Source organism: Anas acuta, chromosome 13 (genome assembly GCF_963932015.1).
Source record: "Anas acuta chromosome 13, bAnaAcu1.1, whole genome shotgun sequence".
NCBI lineage: Eukaryota > Metazoa > Chordata > Aves > Anseriformes > Anatidae > Anas > Anas acuta.
In genome coordinates, this window is record NC_088991.1 from 4,361,575 (window position 1) to 4,380,313 (window position 18,739).

Consider the following 18,739-nt stretch of genomic DNA (forward strand, 5'->3'; position numbering starts at 1 on the left):
ATTTCTATAAAGTAAATGTTTTTTATATATATATGTGTATATATATATATACACACATATGTATATATATCCGTTAGAATATATCCTCTAGCAAGATGATCTTAAAAAATAATAATAGGATGTATGATGTTATCTTCATAGGAAAAAAAAATCCAAGGGGAAAAAAATGAAGAAAGAGTGTAGCTCAAGTGGGAGTGGCAGTGATAATGATGTAGAAGTCATAAAAGTTTGGAATTCAAGATCTCGTGGAGGTGGAGAAGGAAATGCAGAAGAACTTGTAAACAATCCTCCGTCGGTTACAAAATCAGATGAAGGTGAGTATAGTATACCAGTAAATCAAATATGATGCAGCTTGAAATTTGGAAAATGTGTTTTGAGAGTGCTGCTGTCAAGAGTTCTGCTTTGTTGCAAAATGACAAATTTCTTAAATCCGTGAAGTGCTTCTGTGCTCGCAGCTCCTGCTGTTCCTAATAATCTCCTACAGGAGAAATAAAGGGCATCGATTTAGAAGTGAAGGGTCTTGTGACAGAGAAGCTGAACAGATATATATTTTTTTAATTCGTCAGTACAAAATGGTGTAAGGTTAACAGATAACTAGGATGCTTTTCATCTTTATTTTAGTATGTTGGTGAAAGATGAATGGAACGATTAATAGATATGTATGCCCTTTTTTGTTGCACCTGGAATTTGAAATAAGTAACTAAGCAAGCAGGTATAATGCAGAGGCATAAGAAACCTTTTTAAAGACTTGGTATTCAAGCAATGTATATCTATACATTTCATTTTCTTTTATTTTTCCTTCAATAATCTTCTTCTAAAATTGTATCTAATATAAAGCTATTTTTTCTGGCATTATCATTTTTCATGTGCCTAATCACCTTTCCTAAATAAGTATTTTTTGGGGGAGAGAATTTATTTTTTGTCCCCTGTTCCTACAGCAAAGATATCAAAAATGTGTGAGGGGGAGAGAATGAGTGTGTGTGCATAAAATATGTATGCATACAGATTAAGTGTATTAAATTCATTACTAGCATTATAGGAAGCATGAGTTTCTGTCTGTGGAGCAGTGAAATTTTTACATCTCTCTCATGCAACCTTGTTCAGTTTAATGTTTCTAAACAGACATTTGATGCTGTACCAGATGAGGTCTGGGGGCAAACTTGGTATTTCATTTCAGCTGTTGAAGGCCTTTCTGCAAAGCGTAGGGGTGAGGATAGAAATAGGAAAACCTTATGCACACTCCCTATGTCACGTCACACTAAATCTCTTAACTTGTTCATTGTTCGGTCTGGTATTGACAAATACGTTCCTTAAAAGCTTGTGTAAAAGAGGGCTCGACTGCGAATTTTGTCAAGATCGGTTCTATCTTGCACCTGAAATTCCTTGGTGTGTCACAATTGATTTGCTGTGCATGGTCTTCAAATGTAAGCATTTTGAATTATTCATTAGATAGAACAGTTTTCTCCTATGTAAGTAAATACTTCAGTAAGATACGAGTTTTTATGTGAAAAAAAACCACAGCATTAATAAATCTAATCAATTTTTATCGCTCTAATGCAAAGAAGGTTAAACTGCAATGTCATAAAAAGAAATTAAGTAATGCAAATAAAGATAATTCATGGTTCTTGTCTGCCATTCTGGTTCTGATTACAGTGCTGAATATAAACTTTTTCTGGTTGAATTCAGCTCTGTCTCAGAGTAGACATAATGCAGATATCATTAAAGATCAGCATGGCTGGTGTCTGACACTCTCGAGTGGTGATTTAAACCCAGAAGGACTTGGTTTTGCTGGTTATTTTGGTGTAGTTTTCAGTGAGAAACTGTATTTTATAGTTCTAGTATTTTTATATTTCTAGGAGTCAAATTAACAACAATTAAAAAAAAGTTAATTTAATTTCTAAGATGGTGACATGTTAAAAATGGGATTGTTTCCATGTATGTGTTCTGCAGCTGTTGTTATTGTAGTGGTGTGTTAGCAGATGAGCAGGCAAGAAACTTTCTTAAAGAACTTCGCAAAAAGGCAGAATATGCCTTTTTTCTTCAATTCTTCTTTTTTCTTCAATTGTAAATTAATAAAAAGGGTGGAAAAAGTTACTGTTTTTCCCCTGTATATACTAATGTTGTCTTCTAAATTAGATTAGGAAAAAGATTCTAAATCTGAGCATAACGAAAGAGGAGATGGTTTATATTTTGTCTTGAAAACCAATATTATGTAGCATTTGAAAGCTTTCTTCTGAGAGTTCATCTTGATAGACGACCTAGGTGTAACCCAAAAGACCATTCTTTTTCTATGAATTTCAGATGTTTGTTTCAGGTTCAAAATCACTTTGTGAAAAGCTTCTTTTTCGTTGCTGGAACATGAATGAGTTTTCAAAGATGCCTATTTGTTGGAAACAAAGCTGTTGATAAATACTCATGGGGAAAAGCTGCAGATTGTAGAACTATTTGTCTAAATGTTCTGCAACATAAAGACATTTCAAAGCATTTAAATGGACACAATGCCTTTATCTCTGAATTTTTGTTTGTGTTTTTTATAGGTAAACCTACATCATCTTCAAATCCTGGTAGCCCAGCTCCAGACTGGTACAAAGATTTCGTCACTGATGCAGATGCTGAAGTGTTGGAACATTCTGGGAAAATGGTGCTTCTCTTTGAAATTCTTCGCATGGCAGAGGAGCTTGGGGACAAAGTGTAAGTCAGTTTTTGAAACATTTAGCAATCTAACAAATACATCAATCTGTTAGTGTTCTTCATTCAGTCTTCCTAATGCTGTAGCTCAGGTTTTTGAAGCAAATGTGTGTGCTCTTTTTATCGGAGTTTTCCCATACACGTACACCACCTAAGCCCCTTGCTGTATCTAGGTGGGTTGTTCATTTCAAAGGTTTTATCAGAGTGAACAGGGGAGAAAAGTAAAGCAGTACAATATTTAAAATAACCTCAGAGGTTAATGTTGTGGTTTTGTGTTTCTGTTTTCAGCCTAGTGTTTAGCCAATCCCTAATATCACTGGATTTGATAGAAGATTTTCTGGAGCTGGCCAACAGGGAGAAAACTGACAAAGATAAGGCTCCTATTTATAAAGGTGAGTGTCAGGTTGGACAGTTACAAAGCTAAGAACTCTCTTACAAGTCTCTATTTTGTCCAAAGGGAATGGAGTTAAAATAATTGTTTGCATGAGAAGCATTGTGTGCTCTCTGTCATTCCCGAAGCTGGCATGTCTTCTGTTCTACTCTGCAGGAGGTCTGTGCTATCCCATTATGGACTCTTGCTTCTGATTTCATTCTGTATCATCTGTGCTTAATGTAGCCTAAGCAGATTAAATGTTCATCATCCAAAATTGAGAGAAGGCATTTTATTAAATTCTGTACAGAAGTGATGTTGTATGCTCATGCATGGCGAATTCTGATGCTTCCTACTGGGAGAGAGATAATGAAGGAAAATTACGCTATTTTAAAGTGGTGTGTCTTGATGTTGAATGCGAAATGTGAATTTGGGCTTTATGTATACTGCAGCAGATTGTTTTATGGACTCTGTAAAGAGAGCAGTGTATTGAATTAATTATTATCCTAGTGATGCTTGAATGGCGAGGAATTTCTCACCAGCCAGACATGTTGTCTGTTCAGGATGTTTCTTTTGTTTCCTCTGTGTGATCCTCCCAGAGCTCTTGATGATGCAGTTAATTTTTATGTGAAGTTTCAGTGTTCAGTGTCTGTGGATTGAAGAATTTCTTTGAATCTGTCATTCCTTTCAAATATCTTATTTCTAAGTATAAACATGTTGAACAGTTGTGTAAGAGAAAAGTGGCTTAGTGGTATCAACATGCTAGTTAGATGAAGATCTCCAGTATCTTTCTGATTTATTGTTCTCACGTGATGCTTTCCTTAGCTTCTGAGTATTTATCTCCAAATATTATAAGCTGTCTTTTTTTTTCAAGTTTCTGCCTTTAGTCTGAGATAATTTATGGTCTTTTTTTCTGGTTTTAATAGTTCTTTCAGTAAGCAATTAGACTGTATTTTATATATGTGTATACATTTATATATATATATTCCAGGCACAACTCAAAAATCTGTTTCTCATAATTAAGCAGTGTTGTCTCCTAAAAATGCTATTTTCTTTATAATTGATGGCACATTAGGGTTCATTTTGTGGATATGTACCTTGGTAGTCAAGAAAATGAAAGGCTACTTCTGAATTCAGGAGAGAAGAATCTTCTATATAATTTTTTTTCATCTGGCGAGGAATAGCCATAAGTCACAGTATATTTAGGCTCCAACAGCTGTTCTAAATTCAGTTCCAAAATGATTAGACCTTGACTTGTGAAATCTCCTTTGAGTATTTACTTATGGATGCTATTTGTATGGGAGAGACTGTTGTTTATGTTAATTAAAAATACAAAATTATGGAGATCAAAACCAGTAGTATAATACTTGAGGATTAGATGTAGTTACTTTTTAAAAGTAACCTTATCTCCAAGTTAAGGCATCTTGATACAAATGTGGATATAGAAATAGAATTGATGAGAAATCAGAGGAACCATCCAAAAAAGCTAAGGTCTTCGCAAATACTTCATCTAAATCTTAACCTTGAAACATAGCTTGATTATAACTTCACATCTTGAAATTCCACTCTTTACAAAGCTGCTTTAAGGAGTTTCATTTAATAACAATTGTTAATTTTTACAAGATGAAACTCTTAAGAAGAAAAGGATAGTGATAGGCGTTGGATGCTTTTGTCAAGTTAAAATGCTATTGACATTTAGTCTACTTTTTGAATTGTTTTAGACAGAATTGGTTTAAGGTTGTAGAACATTATTCTTACAAATGCAGTTGGCATTATATTCTCTCATGGTACGTTTTATATTTTATTATGCAATCCTCGCTATGTAATCTGAAGGCATGCCTGTGAAAAGCCCCTGAATTCTCCATAAATGTCTTCTATCCTGGATTTTCTGTCTTGAATAACCTGTAGTCTTCTCCCACTGTTCTAAATTGTCAGAGTAGCATATTTTATGTTCCATGTTTGCTTTTGTGCTATTCTGAGAGTTGTTTATATCCAGCATTATCAGTCTGGTTACTTATATAATAGGCATTTTAATAATTTGACTCTTAACATTTTTAGGTGAAGGAAAATGGTTCAGAAACATTGATTACTATCGCTTAGACGGCTCAACTACAGCTCAGTCAAGAAAGAAATGGGCTGAAGAATTTAATGATGAAACTAATGTGAGGTGAGATCTCTTGTGTGTTTGATTTGACGTGTTTGATTTTCTCTGTCTCTTTTGTTCCATGTCTCTTTGTTTCTTGTATTAGTTTATTGACCTGTTAACATTGTGTAAATAAAGCATCACAATGCTAGCAAGTACAGAACTGCTTCATATAGTAGTTCTAAGCAAGTTAGTGTTGTTAGTCCCCACTCTTCAGTGTGCATATTTTATTTCGATGCTTGTGGCTCAATTGCATATTACTATTTGAAGCTGGAGTTTCTTTGCCTGCTGAGATGAGCCGTGTCTTTTGTTCTATCCTTGCAGTTCAGTTTGTTTTTTAATTTCAACGGAAATGGTTCTTCCATGTTAGATAAGGAACAAAGAATAAATAGACTTGGGATTTCTATCCCTTTTGCCTTTGGAATGCTCTAGCTGTTTCCCTGCGTTGGGTCAGAGAGGTTTGGCAGGTTATCTAGCAATGCTGCTACAACAGGCAGATGCTGTTTGGTAGCAAAGCTGGCTTTTAACCTGGCATGGGGGTACTTTAAAAGACGTTTAGATGTAGAGCTTAGGGGTATGGTTTAGTGGGGACTGTTAGCGTTAGGTCAAAGGTTGGACTCGATGATCTTGAGGTCTCTTCCAACCTAGAAATTCTGTGATTCTGTGATTTTGTACTTTGCTAGTCTTTCCAAGTCCGTTCAAACATGAAGATGAAAAGTGATAGAATATGCTTCTAGTATTGTAAATACGCTTTCTGCGTATTTTTCATTTCTGTGTATTTTTCATTTCTGTCTGCTAGATGCAGTTTATAAAAGTGTAATACCTACATTTTGGTACTGTTCTGATTGTTTTCCAAATAATTATTCTAGTACCACAACAGTAAATAGATCATTTTGTAGTAGAAGAAAAAAGCGTTTCTGTATAAACAGACATTTCAGTAATTCTAATAATACACTAACCATGCCAGTCTTTCAGTTGACATTGTTTCAATATATAAAAATACATATTTAATATATTTCCAAAATAGTAAAAAATTGCAACTTTTCTCTGTTCCAGAGGCCGCTTGTTTATTATCTCCACTAAAGCAGGCTCCCTTGGAATTAATCTTGTGGCTGCTAATAGAGTAATCATCTTTGATGCTTCGTGGAACCCATCGTATGATATCCAGAGTATTTTCAGGGTTTACCGCTTTGGGCAGAACAAACCTGTGTTTGTGTACAGGTTTTTGGCTCAGGTAGGTTTCTGTGTGATTTTTATTTTTGTGTGTGATATTCTGGTTCTGCAGTCAAATTTGTAAACTGTAACTATTTGGACTTCTGCTGAGGTCTGTAGTGGTCCACGCTGATCCAGTCATCTTCCAGTCTTAATCTGATAGCAGTATTTGTCCCAAAATCACTGAAAAAACTCTTGAAGGAAATGGTTGTAAAATAAATAAATACACTGCAAAATAATAATTAAAAACAAAACAAAACAAAAAAAAAAACAACACTGAAATGATTTGCTGTGCCACTTCATCTGGCACTTTGTATTTCACAAATCCTGGAATTCTAGCAGGGATTCACATGTTCAGACTTGGAATAGTGTTTACTGCTTTCATTTGTACATTACGAAAAATTCTTAATTGTGTAGACCACATAGAGGATGGCTGTCATTTGTCAGTAGCCTTGCTGAATGTGGCTGACTTCTACAGACCCCTTAAAACTGGTCTCTGGATCCATGAAAATCCAAATGGAACGAAGATGCTGGTAGCTAAAGATAATTTTTTTCTATAAAAAGGCATGCAATCATGATTCGAAAACCTGTATCACAGCCTAAAGACCTGTAATGATTCCGATGGTCACCGATCTATCGTCTTTATAAGTAATAATGCCATTGCTTCTGACAGGTAGTGTCTTGCTTCATCTCTTAATTCTGAGGCTTTCACAGGATGAACTGAAGACTTTTTTTTCCCCAGTAACAGTAATTAACTTATGATCAAATCATTATGCACTCGCCAACTTAAATAGATCACTTTTTGTAACATGTTACTGTCAGACATGATTTTTTTTTCTTCAGGCTTCAGTCTGTTTTTCTCTACGTGCACTTTTGAACTGTTGGTATCCTTTTTAAGTTGCAGTGTTTAGAAGAAGCTGTGCTGTTCTCATACTTTTCGTAGTTGTCATCTTTTTTTTTTGATACGTAATTTCCCTTTTTTCATCAAAGATCTAGTTTGTTTGTACCCAGCCATGATGAATTAGACTTGACTGCTTCCCTTGCCCTGTCTTTTCCACCCCAGTGACTTGGTATCTGTTTTCCTTTTTAATGGGCTGCCCAAAGCAGCAAAATGTACAAAAAAGGTACATGCTGTGGAAATCCACATTTTTGTCATAATTATACTTTGGGAAATAGAGCAAAACCTGATCGCTTCAGGCCACTACTGATAACACACGTTTCTTACACTTAGTCAACAGCTAGATGACATCTGTTGCTTACACAATGCACACTACTTTTTATTAATTTCCAGGAGGATTTTGTTCTTTTTTTTTTTTTTTTTCTGTAAGGAAACAGTGAAGTATTTTCAGTTTACTTCATTGTTTCCAGATTACTTTGTGGATAAGGAGCAAAGAAAAAAGGGAAATAGAGCACTGTTTTGTTGTTCTTGCTCTTCTATATCTGTTAGTTATTTCCTATGTAACAGAAGGTCGGTGTTTGTATAAAAGTGAATAACTGTGTTTTCTAGGGAACAATGGAAGATAAGATCTATGATCGACAGGTAACAAAGCAGTCGCTGTCTTTCCGGGTTGTTGACCAACAGCAAGTTGAACGTCATTTCACTATGAACGAGCTCACAGAGCTGTATACTTTTGAGCCAGATTTGCTGGATGACCCTAATTCAGAAAAGAAAAAGAAGAGAGATACACCGATGCTGCCTAAAGTAAGTTGATGCGGATCACTGGGAATTATATTCTATTAAAAACAAAAAAGTCTTTTGAAGGATGTGGGGTATTCAGTCTTGCAAGAAGTGCTGTATTTTCACATCAGTATTTTTTACTTTGAAATGTGGTAGATTGCAGATAACAGAATAAAATGTGTGATCACTATCGTGGTTGCTCTAATGCCCTTCAATCTATTTGACAGTATAAGAAAAAGATCTTCAGTTAAAAGACAGTTTTTAAATTAGAACAAACAGAACCTGGGAAGCCAAGATGAATGCGTAAGTGGGTGCTGGTGACACCTTGCATTACCTCAATTAGTGATAACAAAACTATCAGGAGATGCTGTGCTTCGGGGTCTGTTTTTTTTTTTATCTCCCTAGGTAAGACTGTGAGTCAAATTAATCCATGATCTCTTTTGCCAAACCTTTTTGTGTTTGTTCTTGTTTTTTAGTTCTTTATTTGTCTCTTCTTGTAGGCACCATTAATAGAAATACAGTAGAGATAGGGAAAGAGATATTTATTGTTTAAATGAAGAAAAATTGGACAAGCTAAGAGTTTTAATGTGTTTTTAGTGTTGTCCGTACTAGCAGAGACCAGTGACATTTTTGTTCCTTTTGCAGACGGTCATTTACTGTACATGGTGAGAGCGCTGACTTTCTGTGCTCTGGGGTAATATGAAGGAGTGACTCTGAAGATCACAGTAGTTTGTTTTCACTGCCTTAATCTATTTGTAGTGGCTGCGACACGCAGTAGTGGTTCATTGTCGCTACTTAGTAATGTCTCAGTATCCTGTGCACTTCTTGGGGAACCAAAACATTTATGAACTTAATTTGAAAGTATAAACTGTAACTCTTATTCCTGCCTGACTGTTCAGGGGACAGAATGATCAGATTATTTATTTTACTTTCTTTTTCCAAGTCAGTTTATATTTAAGGTTAGTCTAAGGTTTGTACTTGATCTATTTTATATTCTTTGTGTTAGGTGCTGTTCACGTACACTGAGGTAATGTGGCCTGCCAAAGGCTAATCGATGTATAACTTGTGCAGTTGTCTTTAGCTTACCAGGTGAAGAGCTAGTAAATAGTAACAAATAAACTTAAGGCTCGCAGCTAATGACCTGATTACATCTCTGAGCTGTTATCTTTAGGTCATTACACGCTGGGTGTGGAGAAGGAGGTTTCCTAGTTTGTACACCTATTAATTTTCAAGGAAAAGTGGTATGCTGTTCATTCAAAACTGTCTGTAGACCACTGTAATATAATAAATGGTGGTTAAGCATCCCATTGGCATTCTTAATATTTAGGCCTTTCTCTGAAATGGAGTTTATTCGACCACCTACAGTGTCCATGCAGCTGTCAGGGGGATTTAGGAAGCAGTAGCCCTATAAAGCGTTAGTCGCTGTTACACATGCATTTAAAACCCTTGAAAACAATCTTTAATGACTGTATCGAAGCTCTTTTTCTTACCATATTTCACAGTGTAAGCAGTAAAATGTAGGTAACAGATTCAATTTTTACTATTTTGTAAATTTACTAATTCATTTTTTTACCTCCTAAAACACGTTCCTTTAGTTTAATTAACAGTACGTACTTAATTCCATTTAGCCATCAACATGTGGTTCATATAAATGAAGTTGAATACAAAGCTTTAACCACGGCCCTGGCTAGAAGTAAAGCAGATCTGTGTATAGGAACTCTGCCTGGCTCTTTCCCATAGCTTTAGCAAATGGTATTGAACAGGATTATTGCTGCTATTATTGAGATGTGCATCTTTGGGCACACTTCTCATCTGTTTTGTTTTCATTTGATGGTTGAAAGGGCTGTAAGTCATCAGGTAGATTCATCTTATTTTAGCAGTTTCTGTATGTATTTGCTGGAAGCAGGGTTTGGTATTCCTGATTCTGATTCCACAGAACGTGGAAGGCTAGCAGCTAGCCCCTAAATAATCTTCTCCCTTTCTTTTTGTCCCTGAATCAGGCTTGGGTCTGCGATAGTGAGGAAGAATCCTGCGGGATGCTGAGCTCCCTCAGCTCCTGCTGAATTGGGGAACTGGGAGGCGAGGTGTGAAGGTGCCATAGGAAGTAACGTGACTGCTGCTAGCTGGGAGCAGCGCTGCCTGTAGCATGCCTGGTAGCCAGTGCTTTCACGTGTCTTTGGGCTGCTTGTGGTGAAATGATGTTGAATTGTTAGTTGGGAAAGATGTGTCTCAGGAGAGTTAATGACATTGCTAGCTGTCATTGCACAAAGTATTACTTGTGGTTTGGGATTGGACCAGGCGGTCTGAGGCCAGGAGTGCAATCTGTCCTGCAAGGGCATCATATATGCATGAGCAGCAACTTTGTCTAATTAATGATTCCTGGATAGTTCATCCAAGAAGAGATGAAACAGGAACATTTAGGGTGTCTGGGTGACTAGTGCCAAGGTAGTAAACTGTTGCAAAATAATTTATGTCACAGAACTTTTTGTTTGTTTCTTGTATTTTTTAAATATATTTTTTATATTTGTAAAGACAAAACTCTTTCCCCTTAACTATTTTGGTTATCCCAATTTTTATTATTATTATTTTGGCTGCGTTTGTGTTCTCAGCTGATCAGGATCTGTTATTTTCGTTTTATCCACAGTCAGGTTCTTGCTTCGCACTCAGGTGAGCCAGTGCAGCAGTTGCAGTGCTTTGTTCCTTGATTCCTGTGTTCCATTTAACTGACCGGTGGCTCATACCTTATTTACAGTATCATTTGTTTAACTTTTGTTTCATGTACCTATTTCTTTTGCACTATCCAATTCTCTAGAAATTCTACATAAACAACAAAAAGCAAATACCAGATGTAGAAAACATTGCAGTGGGTGGTATAAATATCAAAATCATATAATCTTACTCATCCAGAAAGCTCGCTATTCCGTATTTCAGTGGAATTAGAGCAGAGATGCATGACTTACCTTTATAATAACAATTTTTTTAAATGATTTGATGAATTTAACGCTGCATTTGTTGCATTTTTTGGAGAGAAAAAAGTGGATTATAAAGACTGATACGCTTTCAGAAGCATGTTATTGTAACAGCCCTTAATTGCACAGCAATTGGAACTTAAGACTTTATTTAAGACGCTTTGTTTGTGGTAAGTTCAGCATGCCCTGCCTAAAAACCCTAGAGAAATAAGTTTCTTATTCTGTAAAACCCTAGAGAAATAAGTTTTCTGCAGGTTGTCTGCTAAGTCACCTTACTTCTTGACTTGAGTGAAGCCACCTTTTAGAAGGTCAGCAGTCAGGAATCGTGTGCTGAGGAGGAGTGGTTCAGAGCTGAGCACTAGGGTTGCTCTTGGAACCTGCAGATTCGACACGCTTTGCAGCTGTTTTGATGTAAGAAAAAATATTTTAAATCAATTTCTTATGAAAAAAATTAGGAGAATTAATTGTGGATTGTTTTAAAATAAAGAAGTAAAGCCTTTATGTGAGTGAAGAAACGAATGCTACTTGATTTTCAAAATACATCCTTGAGAATTCCTTTATGCAATAATCCAAGGTTCAGTCAAAGAAGGGTTTTCTTAGAAAATGTTGTTAATAGGTGGGGGTGGAGGGGAAGATGCTGAATGTTGCTATTCTATATGAAAAGCCACACGGCAAACGTGGAATATGTAATATGTAGGTTTTCCTGGAAGCTTATCAAAGTTTCATGTCAAGTTTTAATTTTAGCAGCAGTTTTCCACACATCGCAGTCTGAGCAAGACCTGCAGGTTGCCCGGGAGCACTAAGAGCCAGTGTACGCCCCTCTCGGGGGAAAAGGCGTGCTGCACTACAACAGTAACTTCACAGTGCCATGTCTCTGCCCCTGCCCCTCTGAAAGACCTGCTACGTCTTGAAGAATGTAAATACTTGGGTTTCAACGCAGTATTTTTAGCGTGAATGTTATTCACCTGAATTATTAAATTAGTCTTAAGTTCCACTGCTTGAAAACACATTTCATTCATCCGCTGTCCCTGTGGGTTTGAAAATGACTGCCTTAGAAGTGCTGTCTGAAGGGCGTAACAGGTGTCTTAAGACTGAGTAATCATCGATTCAAATTCATTGTATTCAAGTATAGAAATAATTAGAACTAATTACTGTATATAGCCCATGAGCTTTATGCAAATGTAGTGACTCATTGCCTAATACAGACTAGAGGCTAAAAAACTTTCTCTAAATTGCTACTCTACAGAAATAGTAAAAGGAGAAGATAGTGTGAAGTGAGAAAGTTCTCCTCGGGGCATTGCGACTGTTTTTTGGGTGCTACGTTTCACTTTGCCCTGAATTTAACATTAGATTTGGAGTCCTTTTTCAAATCAGTGTGATTTCTGATGACTAGGCTGCTTTGGTTTTTTAAAAGCAGGTTCTCAGACCCTTAACGCTCAGCTCCCAAAGGATTACCCTGGGGTATCCAGGAGACCTGGCTGGTATCACGTAGCTGCCACCGAAGTTCTTTACCACAGACACTGATAACTGGGTGCCGTGATCACTGCAGTGTTTCAGAGCAGTGCAGGTGAGGTGGGAGCTGGACAAGGACAAAATAGGCTTGAGGGGCCCTCGTGACCCTCGCAGCTGGCACTGTGGCACCTTGTTCCTTGTCCGTTCTTCCTAGGACGTGATTTTTATTGTATTTTTGTACTAAGGGACAGTTCTGTGAATTCTGGGAAGGCTTTTCATTTCAGAACCCAAAGAATTTGCTGGCTTTTATTTTTCATTTATTTTTATTTTTAACCTTGGGATTGAATTTTAAATTAGTGGAGGAAAAAAAAAACACCTTTATGAACTACAGCATAACTTAGATTCCTTTGTGGAAGATTTCCTTCCTAATACATTTACCTCTGCATAGCATTTAATTTCTGTCTAAATGACAAATTAATCCTTTTTAAAAATTAAAAAACTCGAAAATCTCTCTTCAAATTTTTAAGTCATCACCAGGATATCACCTAAAAGCTTATAAACAATAATCATTGTCTTATCAACAAGCTAAACAAATGAAGGGAATGTTCATCTGCTGCATTTTTCGTATATAAGGGGAATTTATTATTTTTCTTCCCTGTGAAATAAATCACACGGCGATACCTTCCATATACCAGTTTTCAAGCTCCATCATATTTGATGCAAAATAAAGTTTAGACAAAGAAAAGCAAACACGCAGTTGGATGTAATTTAAACCACATTTTGAAGACTCTGTTGGCCAAGTGAGTGTGGATTATATTCCAGTATTATTTTCAATAGTAGTGTTACCATGGAAATTAATGCATATGCATGGCCTGGAACCCTCCACGCGCTGATGTACAGCTACAGTGTGTTGAGAGTGCTTTTTAATCGTGTTAACTTAATTTTGTAATATCTCCTTGACTTCTTCACCCCCTTCCTCTAGATGTTTTCTGCACATCCCATTAATGCATCCTTTTTTTCTCTCCCTCTTGTCCTTCTCTCCCACCACCCCAAAATCCCGTTACGTGTTTCTTGTGCCCTTGAGTCGTGCAGGTCCTACACTGAATGCTTTCTCGAAGAGCTGGAGAAGAAAGCATGGGTCAAAATGTAGTAAGATTAGTTGATAACAGAAGGATAAAACAAAGCCTGACTTATGTAGTTCCTTATGTTACTTACATTTACCTTTTGCGTACTACACTGAGCTTTAAACATGCACAGGAACAACTTTCTGTAGCTGTCATGGCAAAGCCACTGGTCAGGACTCTCAAGTGCAAGGTTCCCAAAGTACAGAGGTCTGGCAAAGAAGGGCTTGGCATCAATTGGGTCAGTAGGTATTTGTGTAATTTTGCTGCAAAAAGATGTCTCGTTCACTGCATTCACCATAATTAATTTCAGGAGTGGATCAGAAAGTTCAATGGGACGAGGGCTTTGTGTTATTAATCCTAGGTGGAATGCTGGGGGCTCCTGGAGCTTCTCAGTTAGGCGGGCTTATCAGTGCTGCAGGTGCATTAAAAAAGAAAAAAAAAAAAGCATTCAGTCATTCCTTCTGAAATGGTGACTCCTGTGGTACAGGGAGGGGCAGGTTGTAATCGTCTTTGTAGAGAGCCTCCTTGATCCTCTGCAGCGTTACCTGGATTTACTGCAAAGAGGCGTCATCTTTGAACAGCTGCGGAGACAGGAATGTTGAGTTGGTGACAATGGGGACTACAAACCCGTTATTAACACGCTGCCTTGAAATCCCAGCTTTTCCCATTCATGTTCTGTTTTTATTTCCCTTCTGAACTGAGATAACAATCTACCAAAATGTGGCATCTGGGGTCCAGTGGAGAGCAGCAGCCGCTAGGCAGTTTGGGGAGCAGCCAGCTTCTTTTTGCTTCACCCAGGAGCCATTCGATGTTCTGGTAGTGCTGCCTACTGGAAAACAGCAGGAGGGTTTTTTGGTGTTAATGCAGCTACCAATTGCAGTATGTCTGCAAACAAAACCTTCACAATAGACTGTAGGTGTAAAGGGCACTGTAAACATTTCCCTTAACCTTAGAAGCAGTTAAACGTAAGGGTGTTGTGAAATACAGAAAGCTAACTTGCTGCCTGCTGATCAAATCCTGCTCACAGCAGAGATTTGAACTTTTTTAGCCCAAATGGATGGGGGACTATTTATCAGTTTGAAGGAAGCAACCTTTTTTGCAGAGTACGGACAGGCAGCTGATGAACCAAAGTACGACTCGGTGCTCTGCAACCAGCAGCGGTGCTCTCTATAGATCACAGATGCGGATTATCGATAGGTCCTCTCAGGTGTCCAGTCCTAGCAAAGGAAAAATCATTTAGCACATTCCTTTCTTTTTAGGTTGTTAAAGTGCATTTATTGTTGGGGAATCTGAGAGCATTCCTGTGGTTCATTAAGAGATCTGACTGTCATCTCTGCAGCAGGTTGTTAATCCATTACCCGCCCTTTGAGGAAAATTCTACTTTTAAATTATTTTTTAATTTTGTTTCCCTGAAGTGCTCGGAGCTGCTGTGTGTGAAAATTGGGTCAAAGCAGTAAGGCCTGCACAGAGAGTAAATATAATAGAGCTACCAAGTGACTTCTTATTCTCTCATCCCTTTTTCATTTGAACAGGATACAATTCTGGCAGAATTGCTTCAGATCAATAAAGAGTATATAGTTGGATATCATGAACATGATTCACTCCTGGACCATAAGGAGGAAGAGGAGCTCACTGAAGAAGAAAGGAAGGCAGCATGGGCAGAATATGAAGCAGAAAAGAAGGTAAAACTATCTGTACCAGTTTTCTGCATATGAAAATAACCTTTCCATATAAAGTACCATTCACCTTTTCAGTTTGTTTTGGGGTAAATTATTTTCTCATAAGCCAAGAAATGGATATGTAGAGTAAACTCATGAAAAACGAGGATACCATGTCTTCTTTATTCTTCTGATGCTTTTCTTTTGTGTGTATCTTCTTTATTACTTCCATTTAAAAGTAACATTTTACTTATGCACACAGAAATATTCCATTTCATTATTACACTGAACTGGTGTCCTGTTTAATAGCTCACTTTTACAACTTGAGGAAATCTCTAGTTCCATGAAAGGTGTAGAATTGATTTCAGAACTTTTTGCCACGATCTTACAAACATGCATGCATCTGCTAGAAAAGGCTTAAAGTCTTGTTGTTTTTTTTCCCCCTTATTTCCTGTGTCTTGTTTATTTCATATTTAAGCAGGTGGTAGCCAGAAAGCTAAATTGGATAGAGCAGTGGGTTCTGTGGGGGTTGGTTTGGTTTTGTTGTCGTTTTAAACTGTATTGGTAACTTGGTGTAACTGGAATTTAACATCAAAAAAAATCTGGAAAGGCTAATAGTGGTATTCATACCTGATCAGTAATCTGAAACAACAAAACTTGGGTATATAACATGCCACTGACAGTCCTTAATGAACAAATGACAAATGAAATGGAGTATTGGGAAAAGGCTTTGTGAAGGAGAAGAAATAGGAGGATACAAGAAATTGCAGTGAGCACTTCCGTGGCTTTCTACAAGGCAATTTGGGAGAAGAGCTTTATATTCCTTTTAGTAAATTATCCTTTTTACTTCTGTAGGTTTTTATTACAATCCAGTCAAAATCAGCGTTAAGTAATGGGTTTGCAATTAAAAGATGCATCTTAAATAACTTCAGATATAACAATAAACCTTGGCTATTCTTGTCTTAGTAATGACCTTAATAAATAATTAATGAGCTTAGTAATGAGCTTAATAAATAATTAAGCTCAACACCCATATTAACCGAAGACTAGAATTGGGGTTCCCCTGTGATTAAGATGCCCTTTTGAACTGGGGTTTGGAAAGGCTCCTTGGTGCAGTGGGATAGCTCAGCCTCCCTGTGCCATGTACGGGCTGACTTGTCCGTGTGTGCTGCTTCAAGGGTTGTTAGAGAACGTGAATTATTCCAGTTGTTCAGACAAGTGCATTTTGTGTTTTCAAGGGCTTGACCATGCGTTTCAACATGCCAACCGGGACCAACATGCTTCCCACAAATTTCAACTCTCAGACCCCATATATTCCTTTCAATTTGGGTGCTCTGTCAGCAATGAGCAACCAGCAGCTGGAGGTAAGCAGCGATCTTTTGGAACATCTGCGTTGCTGTAAGCATGCGTGTATTACTCTGTCACACATAGGTGGTTCGTGTCATTCTTTAATATTCTGATATTTTTGTAACGGTCTCTTATTTTTAATAGCTAACTCTTTTGCTTAGTTACGTATCTGTGAATTGAAGTCTAACTTGTATGCATGTAACCTGCAAGACCTCTATCTGGGTAGTATCTCAGGGTTCAGGGAGATTAACTGCATTCCTTGCCGACGTTAATTACCACATCTAGCTTTGTGCCTCCATCTGCCTTCTGTCTGAGAAGGAGTGGGAGGGAGGAACGTGTGCTCTGCTCCCAGTTACCTCAGGTCTTAGCTGAAGCAGCTGCTGACGTTTCTTCCTAATGTGCCACCCTGTAAACTGCAGTAGTGGAAGGGCATTTGGTTGTCTTATGATGCCTACTAGTGTCTGGTGAGGAGTTTGTGTGAAAGAATTGAAAATCTCTAGCCAAATGTGCAAATCAGGGGGACCCATATTGAATACAGCTGTGGAGTAATACCTGTGACATGCCAGTATTATGCTAAAATAGGGCACAGTAGTTTGAGCACAGAACAAGTTGAGGTTGTGACATCATCAAACTCAGTATTGCGGAAAACTTGCCTGAGTAGAAAAGCATCGCTCCTGTGATGGTCTGAAAACCTTTAAGTACAAAAATAGTTGTATTTCTTTATAAATACCGTCTCCTGTAGGTTGCCAGTTCTGTATGTGCTGCTCAGTTATTCTGAACTGAAGTTCAGTTGTGTGGAAGTCCGAATCTGTCTTGTTAGTCACAAATTGACTTGTGCAAATGAGAAGAAAAATGTAACTTTTCTAGGTACATAAGCCAAAGATGAGGAAAACTTAGAAACAGTTGGCAAAGAAATTTGTTCTTTGCATCTGTGCATTATAGTTAATTTATTGGTGTTTTCTCAGGACCTCATTAATCAAGGCAGAGAGAAAGTTGTGGAAGCAACCAACAACGTAACTGCAGCAAGAATTCAGCCCCTTGAAGACATCATTTCAACAATAGTGAGTAAAAAGAGTTCATTATAGGTTTAGACCTGCAGCTGAACATTATCAGGCGAAGAAATGATCATTATATATGTCATTCAGCTGATTAGTTGTTATTAGTTAATGTCATTTCCAATGTGTGTTAACTTGTCTCACTGCCGCTTGCAGTAACCCTTTATGGCATATAGATGTGATAGAGCCTTACAGGACTGGCACTTCAGATCCACAACTACTTGCTATGCACTGGAAATCATGGCTTTCTACAAATAAGTATCATAATCATACACAAATATAATACTGCGTATTCCTTGTCCCTGTATCTAAGACTGCATTTCTCACTTGTTACCAATAATCTAAAGAACTGATAACTCTTAGTTCCGATTCTGGGCAAGTGTAATTTTGCGTTTTCCAGAAACTGGGCTATTTTTTTTAACTCCTGATGCAGCTTGGAATATAACACAAGACCTCAGTCACCATTATGCTTTTGTCAAAATGACTAATGCCAAGATATTTTTTTTTTTTCCTTTTCAGTGGAAAGAGAATGTAACACTCACAGAGAGCCAAGTACAGGCCCTGGCCCTAAGCAGGCAGGCAAGCCAGGAGCTTGATGTTAAGCGCCGAGAAGCCATCTATAACGACGTCCTTACTAAACAACAGATGGTAAAATATCTAACAATTATTTGATCAGCTGTCCAAGTTTGAACTGGGATATTGAGTATGAACTTCGCATGTGTATGTTTATAAAATAGAGGTGTATGTTTAGATATGTATAAATATGTACTTGCAGAGTATGAGTTTCCATGGGTCAAGTATTTGCTGGCATTGAGTAGCGGTGTATATGATGTAACATCAGGAATTGACTTCTGCAGTATGCTGGGTTGGATCGCTCAGCCTCATCGGCAGAGACTCCATGAGATGTTCATTTCAAAAGATACTCACCAGATTTTTCTGTTGAAGTCGTTTGCCTGAAGGTCATGAGGCTTAAAGAGAAATCTAACTCCAGCGCTAAGAAAGCAATTTACGAAATGCAAATCATAGAAAGTATTGCTAATGGT

At 37.4% G+C, this 18,739-nt stretch overlaps 1 protein-coding gene across 8 annotated transcripts in view; it reads left to right on the forward strand.

Annotated features, from left to right (window-relative positions):
• The window catches only part of ATRX (ATRX chromatin remodeler), an 84,999-nt gene that overhangs the window by 62,871 nt on the left and 3,389 nt on the right, over positions 1 to 18,739 (forward strand). For all 8 annotated transcript variants that reach the window (XM_068696946.1, XM_068696953.1, XM_068696947.1 and 5 more), the window contains 10 exons: positions 142 to 314; positions 2,538 to 2,691; positions 2,977 to 3,080; positions 5,117 to 5,225; positions 6,258 to 6,435; positions 7,921 to 8,115; positions 15,169 to 15,318; positions 16,533 to 16,658; positions 17,607 to 17,702; positions 18,216 to 18,344. In XM_068696946.1, coding sequence (XP_068553047.1) covers positions 142 to 314; positions 2,538 to 2,691; positions 2,977 to 3,080; positions 5,117 to 5,225; positions 6,258 to 6,435; positions 7,921 to 8,115; positions 15,169 to 15,318; positions 16,533 to 16,658; positions 17,607 to 17,702; positions 18,216 to 18,344 — 1,414 coding nt within the window. The remainder of the gene's footprint in view (positions 1 to 141; positions 315 to 2,537; positions 2,692 to 2,976; positions 3,081 to 5,116; positions 5,226 to 6,257; positions 6,436 to 7,920; positions 8,116 to 15,168; positions 15,319 to 16,532; positions 16,659 to 17,606; positions 17,703 to 18,215; positions 18,345 to 18,739) is intronic.